Genomic DNA, 9,632 nt, shown 5'->3' on the forward strand with positions numbered 1-9,632 from the left:
GGTGGGCGACGGGGGGTGACTGATGTCACGGGAGGGATGGGGCGCTGGGATGGATGGTCCTTGTGGGGTGATTGTTGCTGATTAGGGGGCGAAAGCCCAGCTCCTTGTTCCCTAGTCTCCCACCTGCCCTGCCACTCACTCCGGCTCGTTTTTCAGGGGAAGTTGGTTTCCTCGCCGAGGACCGGCGCATCAATGTTGCTGTCACCCGCGCTCGGCGCCACGTGGCGGTCGTCTGTGATTCTCGCACTGTCAACAACCACGCCTTCTTGAAGACCCTGCTGGACTACTGCACAGTGCATGGGGAGGTGCGCACAGCCTTTGAGTACCTGGACGACATCGTCCCCGAGAACTACTCCCATGAGAGCTCCCAGGGCCCTGGCCAGGCTGGCGTGAAGTCGCGAGGCTCTGCTGTGCCTGCTAGGAAGGCTCCCAGGAGCAGGCAGCAGGAGGGGCCCCGGGGGGCCCGGGCGGCTGCCGGGCTGGGCCAGAAGCCAGGCGGGAGGGCTTTGGGCTCTGAGGCGCGTTGTCAGCCCAGCCTCAACGGAGGCAGCCCCGAGGGAGCAGAGAGCAGAGACAGTGCAGACCACTTCAGGGCCCTGATCGCCGACTTTATGGCAAGTGAGGAGACACAACTGGAGTTTCCCGCCTCCCTCAACTCACACGACAGGATGCAGGTCCACCAGATCGCCGAGGAGCACGGGCTGAGGCACGACAGCACCGGAGAGGGCAGGAAGAGGTTCATAACTGTGAGCAAGAGGGTCCCGGCGAGCCCACCGGTCCCACCCCCGCCACCAGGCCCCGTGCAGACGGAGCCCCCTGTCCAGGAGCAGAGCGGCCGGGACCCGCTGGACCTGAAGGCCCTGCACCTGGAAAGACTGCAGAGGGAGAGGAGCGGGCAGGAGCGGCGGGCCAAGGACGGGCCACAGGCCGCAGGCTCAGGGCCGCGGAAGGTGCCGGAAAAGAAGAAGAAGAAAGATGGTAAAGGTAAGTCGGGTCAACTCACGAGGGCACAGGCTTGCTGTCCCCTAAACCGGGTGTTTGCCCCACTTGAAACCCGCCCGCCTACTGCCCCTGAGAAGAATTAAGACTTCTTCCTGGTGGTACTGGCTTGATTCTGCATTTTGCACCTTATTTTTAATCGGCCTGAGATCCGTGAGGGTGGCGCCGAGTCACGTGATCCTGGCGTCCCCAGGGCATGTGCAGGGCTGGCAGATGGCAGCACTGTGGGGAAGGGGTCTGGAGAGCAGCGGGGGCGGCGTGGGGAGCCTCCGGGTGGGAGGAGCGTCACAGACACCCTGCTGCAGTGCCAGCCCTGCTGCCCACTCAGATGCTCGTGCGACGCTGTCTTGTGTCTCGGTGGTCCTGTGGGCATCTGCGATGCCCCGTCTGGCACTCTGGTGAGTGTCCTGGTGGCCACGGCCTGGATTGTCTGGGGCATCTTGCTGCGGCCCTTTCCCCTCAGCAGGACCATGAAGCCGCTCAGCTCCCCCTTCATTCACGTGCTTCCTGCGAGCACAACTACGTCAGCACAATCAGGGCTTCATACTGGCCTCCCAGGGTTGGAGGTTCTGCTGGGTCCACTCCATGGTATCGAGTGAGCAGCTGCCATGCGCTGGGCCTCCAGGGCACAGGCGTCGCCCCTGCCTCCAGGAGCCAATGTCCCACAGAGGAGAGAGACGCTGAGCGCCTTCCTGAACCGCACTGAGAATGCAGCAGACTCCGCCACGGGCCGGGGCCGGGGGAGAGACTGCAGGCCTGGCCTCCTTCCGGGAGAAGGCCTGCGGCGTGGTGCTTGAGGACAGGCTGTCCTGGGGCTTGGCCCGTTCAGGGCTGTTGGCACAGCTCAGGGTCGGAGCAGGCCTTCAGGCAGCCGCCTTCAGAGTCCATCTCGCCACGTGGCCTGTCTAGTCGGCCTCTGGCCTCTGTGCTGACGTCCCAGCAGCCAAGAAGCAGAGGCCATCCTGAGCAGGTCCGGGGCCACAGCTGGAGGCCACGCTGCGCAGGGCGCTGCCGGATGGAGCGAGGGCTGACGGCCTGCCGGTCACGGGGTGAGGACGGTGGGTGCGCAGTCCCTGGAGGAGAGGGGCCAGCACTTGTGTGGATGAGATTTCTTGTTGGATTGGGGCCTGAACACCCTCTGCCTGGTCGCTGCGTCTCGTCCGTCTCCCCAGGTCACTTGATCCGTGAGATAGTGGGCACCTGTGGGCAGCGAGCATGTCCAGGCCTCTCCGAGCCTCCCGGTGCTGCTCTCGGGGCATCAGTGCTCATGTCCCTGCCCTGAGCCCAGTGTCCACTGGGCCTGTGTGAGTGCAGGAGAGCGTGTCTGCTTTACAGCCTGTCTGCCGGGATGGGGTGGGGGCATCTCCCCATTTACAGGGGGCCATGGCAAAGTAGCATCTGCCTAGAAGGGTTGAAGTGACTGCTGCAGACTGAGGCAGCTGCAGGCCAGTGGGGGCTCTGAGAGCCCCTGGGCGGTGTCACAGTTGTCCCGGTGTCTTCCAAGGCTGGCCGTCCTGGCCTGTGTGCTGTGCACCTGGGGTTCCCATGACAGAATGACTCAGGAAGCGGTGGCGAATCTTGCCTGTGCCCGTCACCCGGATCGTCACTACCAGCCGCCCAGGGTGGAGCCCTCCCACTGCTGCCTGAGCAGCTGCGTCCCTGGTGTGTGTGTTTGTTACACATGTGCATTCTACGGAATTACAGCCACGTGGAGTTTTATATCTCCTTTCCACTCCTGAGCATCTTCCTGTGACTTTAAGACTTCCACGCATCTGGTTGCAAACATCAGGGTCTCCTGACATCATGCCCCGTGGGTGCGCTCTGGTCCATCTGGCCTTTTCCCGGGTGTGGCGTGTCGAGTGTGCTTTGGGGTTTTGTTTCTATAGTTAACATTGTGAGGAACATCCTCGTGCCTAAGTGTTTTCTGGATTAAAGAGGCTGAGCTTTTGAGAGGCACTCTGCATGCGCAGCCAGCCCCTCGTAGGAAGTCCGTGCTCGCCTCCCGGCAGCGAGTGGGTATCAGCTCCGTGGAGAAGGGTCCCAGCTCAGCTGCGCTGTTTGCTCTCTCACTGTGAACCCAAAAGCAGGGCCCGGGGCACAGCTGCTCGGCGGGCCCACGTGGGCCCAGCGGGAGAGTCCTTGTCAACTTCCTTCTTCCCTGTTTGAGTGACGCTCTTTTTCCTCCAGGACACGCGGCCATGAACCTGCCTGCCCAGGAGGACTTTGACGCCCTCGTCTCGGCTGCCATTAAGGCTGATAACACCTGTGGCTTCGCTAAGTGCACAGCCAGCGTGGTGACCCTGGGCCAGCTCTGCCTGCACTGTGGCCGCCGGTACTGCCTCAGCCACCACCTGCCCGAGGTACGCGGCCCATCCCGGCCCAGGCAGTGGGGAGGGCGGCGGGCTCCTCTCCAGGGCTCGGAGCCAGGGCACACACGCTCCAGATGGAAGCGGCAGCTGGTGGTGAGCTCTGCCAGCCTTAAAGCAGACGTTGACTCTCGGTTTGTTCTGAGTGTGTCAGGGCACAAGTAAGTCAGACGTCACCTTTGCTGAGTTAGGGCCACATCCTGGGCATTCTGGGCAGGGAATGTGGTGCCAGCGTCCTTGGGTTCTGTCGGTGGGTCAGCGCAGGGGAGAGGGGAGGTAGGGCCTTGGGGGCCACTGTGTGAAGTGGGCCGGCAGCCTGGCTGCTCGTTCGTTCGTTCCTTGAGCATGTGTCGACGGGAGCTCCTCTTGCAGGTGTGGGGAGCGGGGGCCAGAGCAGGCTTCACCTCTGCCCTGGGCGGGCGAGCTGGATGAGAGACCAGCATGTGGTACAGTGCGCTGAGCGCCTCACCAAGGGAGTGATGCGGGGGCAAGGTGCAGTAGGGGTGGGGGCTGCCCAGATGCAGCCCGCAGAGTGGGCTTCCCAGAGGAAGTAACCCTGGGGCCGACGTGGCAGATGGAGGTGGGGAGCGGGGCAGGGGACGGCTTGCACGGGGCCCCCAGGGAGAGGTGGTGGCATTCAGGCAGCCAGGAGGAGAGTGTGAGGCGGGATGCTGAGAGTTGAGTGTGAGCAGGGCCCCGTGAGCTGCCTCGGGGAGTTCAGCCCTGGTTCTGAAGGCCGTGGGGGGGCCTGGGCGCTTCAGCAGGGCCGGGACTCCGGAGGCCTGGCCTGGGTGAGGACAAGGCTGGAGGCAGGCTGGAGCGGCCGCAGGGACGTGGTGAGGGTCTTGGGCGTCCATCCCCGAGGTGTGGCGGGAAGGGAGTTGGCGTGGATTGGCGGCCTCCATCGGCTGTGTGTCAGGCTGAGAGGAGGAAGGAGGACCCAGAGTGGCCCTCGGGTTTCTGGTTTGGGCAGATGGGAGGCCGGCAGTGGGGCTCTCTGAAGTCGGAGGGGGGCAGGTGTGAGGGAGGGCGTGCAGCCCCTGGGGTGACACCGTCCTGCAGGGGCTGCACCGGAGTCCCGGGGGGTCCCCGCTCCAGGTCAGGGGTTGGCGCTGCCTGCCCGCTGGGCAACTGTGCCCTGCTCTGAACCCAGGAAGGGCCTCGTCCCGGGCGAGGGGCTTGTCCCTCCTCACACACCCAAGCAGCCTGCCCGTCTTCACGCCTGTCGATAAAACATACAGTGTTTTAGAAAGGTTTTTACCTACAACGTTTATAAGTTGTCAAACGCAAGGCTTGGGGGCGAGTTTGCACGGCTTGTGCGTGTCGCCAGTGCCGTGGGGGTGGGGAGCCCCCGGCGGCTCCTGTGCAGGAGCAGCTCCCACACCGAGACAGGGAGCTGGTGGGCTCCTCGAGCCTGGCCATCAGAGGGGGAGCACAGTGGCTCCTCCAGCAGGAGAGGGGGCTGTGCCGGGGCGCACATCCCCCGCTCAGAGACGGCGTGCGGGCAGAGGGCTCGAGGAAGCACCACAGGGCTCGGTATTGGGGATGTGGCCTCCAGCGCCAGCCCCATCACCTGCTCACTTTGTAACGTGGGCAGATTAACATTACGGTGGCTCTGAGCCCCTCTCCCCACCTGTTAGGTGGACTGTGTGCCTGGCCCCGGCCCCGTCCCCTGGGCTGTGAGGAGCAGTTATGGTGATGGATGTGGGTCCTGGGCCTTGTGGAAGGGGTGACTGCACGTCTGTCTCTGGGAGAGCTGTGGTGGCAGGCCCTGGGCCAGGGCTGCCGGGTGGGGACAGCCCAGAAGGGGCAGAGGACGGGGCTGAGGACACTCAGTGAGCTGGGTGTTGATGGGCCCTGGCAGCTGGCAGCCCCCGGGCTCCTGGTGACCTGTGCACAGGGCTGGGTGAGCCAGTAGCTGTTCTGGAATCTTACTAGGCCCTAACTCAGGTCCCGCCTGGCAGTTCCCAGGGGAACACCCTGCTTCGTGCAGCAGAGGAGGCACTGGCTTTGGGGACGGAGGCCGCAGCTTCAGTCCGCCCCTCCGCTGCCCAGGAGGAGTCCGAGAATCGCACACGTCGGGCACCTGGACGTGCTGGCACGGGGTGCTGGGTGCTTTCTTCCCTCCTGCCTCCCTCTCCATCCCTCCCTCCTTGCAGGCACGGGAGGCATGCTGGGGTTTCCCTGAGACACAGCAGCGGGATGCATGTCCCCCTGCGATGGACATTTGTCACTGGAGCCCCTATGATAGGCCTAGCATGTGGAAGACATACATGAAAGTAGTTTTCCCAGAGGGGAATCTAATCCTAGTTGGGATGCGTGCCATGAAGTGATTAGGAGGAAAGACAGCGTGACCTCACTAGTGTGATTTACAGATAGCGTGTTGACGTGTCACCGTATGTGTCACACGTGCAAAACGTGGGCCTGTGTTACCCATGTACAGGATGACCTCACCCTGCAGGGAGTTTGTGGGGAACCGGCCCTGCGCTGACATCAGCACAGAGGACAGGAGCGGGGAGGGACGGGTGTGGTGTGTCCCCCGCCCCCAGCAGCCTGCAGGATCCATGTGTGGCCAGAGTAGGGAGTCCCTCCGAGATCTTACTCTGGGGCTTCATGGTCCCTGAGCTCTGCGATGGGCAGAATTGCAGGACCTCGTCCCCCTTGGCCCAGTACTGACCGTTGTGTCCCCCCAGATCCATGGCTGTGGTGAGCGGGCTCGAGCCCACGCCCGGCAGAGGATCAGCCGGGAAGGAGTCCTCTACGCTGGCAGTGGGACCAAGGACAGGGCCCTGGACCCAGCCAAGAGGGCCCAGCTGCAGAGGAAGCTGGATAAGAAGTTGGGCGAGCTGACCAGCCAGAGGAAGAGCAAGAGGCAGGAGAGGGAGAAGTGACGGACCGTCTTCAGAGGACGCGGCCGCCAGGGCGCCTGTCTGTGCAGAGGTGGCGGGGGCGATCAGGGCTGCCCGAGAGCTCCCGCTCCCTGTGGCTGCTTGGGTGACAGTCCCGCCCCCCATGCTGTCTCTACCCAGGCCTTGCAGGGCGACATGCCCTGTGGGGGGCTTTCTAGCATGGCCACTGGTGGAGGAGGCGCCCGGGCGCTCTGGCAGTGCCAGCTGACCTTTCCTCGGGGCCTGGTGAGGGGTAGGCCCGGGCACACTGCGTCTCCGTCCTCACTCCCGCCTCGGACGTCTCCCAGTCTCTTCCCTCCCTCCTTGTCAAGACTGAAATCCACCGTCTCAATCTTGGGAGCTGCCGTGAGGGTCGGGAAGGGTCCACTCCCCTCCAGAGGCATCCGGGCCGCAAACTCCCTGACAGTGACATCCTGCTGTCCAGGGCCAGCCAGCTTCCTGCCTGTGTGGAGGAGAGAGGGCGCTCGCAAGCTCAGAGAATGTGCCTGGCGGTGGCCCCTGCACGCTGGCCACTTCTCCGTGTGTCCCGTGTGGCTGCTCGCCCTTTGTCAGAACCGTGACTTCGCTGAGCCCCTCCCGTCTGTCTGTGGCTCCCCGGTGGCTGCAGTGGCCCCACCCTGACGCTGTAGGGCAGCGGGCTGGAGCGTGGCCCTTGGCTGTGGTTTGCAGGCTGCCAGCCTGTGAGCCCTTCCTGCATCCCCCTGGGGACGGTCCCGGCCCGGCTCCCCTTGCAGCCCAGTGCCCTCTTGGAGGTGCTCTGTGGCCTTCCCTGCCGACGCTTCTGAAGAGAGCCTCGGGGGGGTGTTATTCTAGTCTCCGAGTCTTATTTGTTTCAAAGGGAGATAAATTATTTAAAAATTAAAACGTGTGCACACTGTCCAGTCTGTCCATCTGTTGTGTGTCTGAAGTGGATGTTCTTCCCGGTTTTGCTCAGTGTGCTGTCCTGACATGGCTGGGAGCAGGGACGATGTTTGCTCTGCATCCTCAGGGACAGTGATGCTTCAACAAGAAGGTGGGGCACAGGCCGTGTGGGGGATGCGCGTGCTGCTGGCGAGTGACCGCGGGGAGGACAAGGGCACTTTGAAGTGGGCTGGTCGCGAGTTGTGAACTGATGACGGATACAGGCTGGCCCTGTGGACAGAGCGAGGGGAGGGGCTGGGGCGTGGGCCGCAGAGGCTGCCACGGAGGAGGAGCAAACACCAGCGTCGGAGGAGGTGCCCGGGTGCCGGGTCTGCCCCGCGTCCAGCTGCCTCGTCCCCATCCCCGTCGCTGTGCGGGCTCTGACCATCGGCACTTGCCTTTCTTCCGTCATGCCCTCCGCCCCCTTCCTGACCCTCCTCACTCAGGCCTTGCGTCCACTGTCCTTAAGTGCCATTGATGTCCCTGTGGCCTCAGCCCCCTGAACCAGGCACTCAGGGTGTCTGTGTCAGCCTCAGTCTCCCCCAGGAGCCTTGTCGTCCTGTCCTTATGCCACTGGCCCCAAATGCTGTTGATTCAGCGCATTTATGGAGCGGGTCCTCTGCCAGGCCCAACACTTGACTCGGCTCTGCCAGCACTGGGCCACTTGCATGAGGATGCCCCATCCCCTGCCCAGGCCCATGTCCACTCTGTGCCCTCCTCTCGTGGGGACGCCCTGTCCCTTGGCCAGGCCCATGTCCACTCTGTGCCACCAGGGCGCCCTCCCCTTTGCGTAGACGCCTTCCTTGCTTGCTCCTGTCAGGTGGCTTTAGGACTTACATGTTCAGGATGGGGAGGGACCCGGACCCCCTCACGTTGTGTGTTTAGGTGCCCCACACAGTCCGTCCGATGACTCACGTCAGCACGATCTCGGTGCTTACGAGGGGATGAGACGTCTGTGTCTGACGCGTTGTCTCGGTTGTTGAGGGGCATGTGGCAGCCGTTTTGCCTGTTGAGGAGGCTTGCTGTGTCTCTGGTGATGAGCCTCAATCCTGTAGCCACAGGGAGGCTCCGTGTCCTCGGCTGGATCAGTCAGAGCTCTGTGGCCAGGTTCAGGGCTGAGCCAGGGATGATCCAAATAAGGCTCATCTGGGCTCCACCCTGGGGTCTACACACAGATGCTGAAAGAATGATGTTGGCTCTTCTTTTCTGGGGGTGGCTGGCAGCCACCCTCTCTAACTCCTAGAGGAAGCCTGTCTGCAGGAGAGAAGGAGGCCAACAGAGAAACAGAGCCAAAAATAGGGGCAGGAGAATAACCTGATCACATTGTTTGAGCACCTGGATCCAGCCACACCTGGTCCCCACCCCATTATTCCCAGTGTCTTGAACTAAAAAATCCTCTTTTTTAGCTAAAGAAAGTCTGCCTTGGGTGTCTGTTGCTTGCAGCTAAAAGGGTCTTTGCTGGTCCAGTTGTGCCCATGTCTGTATATCTTACGTGTATCCCCAGTCCTAGCATGGAGGCAGTGCTGAATCGGCGCACCTCTGCTCATCAGAGAAGGAGCAGGCCCCATACCTCCATCCACGTCCTATTCCCGTGGGCCGTCTGCCAGGAAGAACTTGAAGCAGAGGAAGGAAGGCGACGCAGCGTGGGCCGGGGTGCTGGGGAGCCTCTGGAACGAGAAGGCCCTGATCTGAATGCGGACTCTGTCAAACGTGGCTGCAGCGAGTGGCCCCTCCCCGAGCCCGTCTGCCCGGCTGTAGCAGCATCGAGACCAGCCTCCGCCCCACCGGCGGAGGAGTCCGCGGGATGAGCAGCGAGCAGCGCCGTGTGTTGGCGAGGCCTGGGCCGGGTCAGGACCAATGACGTTTGCCTGTGGTCACTGCGCCCACCTGCTCCTGCACGGTGCATCCTCCGCACCCCCCGACTGACCGCCACTCAAGCCGGTTTTGACGCATCATTAAAATGTCCGAGTTGACCATTGCAGCACGAAAAGTTTCCATTTCTCATCCCAGAGAGACCTTGTTAGGAAAATGTTTGTCACTGGTTGCTTGAGAAATGCCCTGCAGTTTGGCCTGGACAGGGGAGCCCCATGAGGGACAAATGCACCAAGCAAACATCTTCCCGGCCCGCGAGTGGGAGCTGCCGGTCACCAGCAGGCTGCAGCCCTTGCTGGAGGGGCAGCCCAGGCGTGAGAACGCCCTTACGGGTGGGCGTGCTTCCTCTCCTCTGCAGAGGCGGCGGGGAGGGGCCCTGCCTTTTTCTTTTGGGGTGAGGGGAAAAACGGCACAGGAGGGAGCCCCAGCTTCAGAGCCTGTCAGCCCTGGGGTTTATTCCCACATGTACCCGGTGCTGGCTGTGCGGTCTTGTGCCTTTGTTTCTTCATCTGTAAAATGGGGCAATGCCAGGACCCAGCTCACAGGGTGGTTGTGAGGATTAAATGCTTTAGACTCACAAGGCCCT

General features: G+C 62.7%; 1 protein-coding gene across 5 annotated transcripts in view; it reads left to right on the forward strand.

The window, feature by feature from the left end:
• IGHMBP2 (immunoglobulin mu DNA binding protein 2) overlaps positions 1–7,151 on the forward strand; it is a 28,363-nt gene extending 21,212 nt beyond the window's left edge. For 2 of the 5 annotated variants that reach the window (XM_023654611.2, XM_023654612.2), the window contains exons 13-15: positions 157–984; positions 3,187–3,359; positions 6,059–7,151. In XM_023654611.2, coding sequence (XP_023510379.1) covers positions 157–984; positions 3,187–3,359; positions 6,059–6,256 — 1,199 coding nt within the window. In that variant the 3' untranslated portion in view covers positions 6,257–7,151. Of the gene's footprint in view, positions 1–156; positions 985–1,327; positions 2,814–3,186; positions 3,360–6,058 lie in introns of all 5 variants that reach the window. The other 3 variants (XR_011424150.1, XR_011424149.1, XR_011424148.1) reach the window with 3 other exon arrangements.
• Positions 7,152–9,632: the final 2,481 nt, after the last annotated feature.

The sequence above is a fragment of the Equus caballus genome, chromosome 12, assembly GCF_041296265.1.
Source record: "Equus caballus isolate H_3958 breed thoroughbred chromosome 12, TB-T2T, whole genome shotgun sequence".
NCBI classification, from domain to species: Eukaryota; Metazoa; Chordata; class Mammalia; order Perissodactyla; family Equidae; genus Equus; species Equus caballus.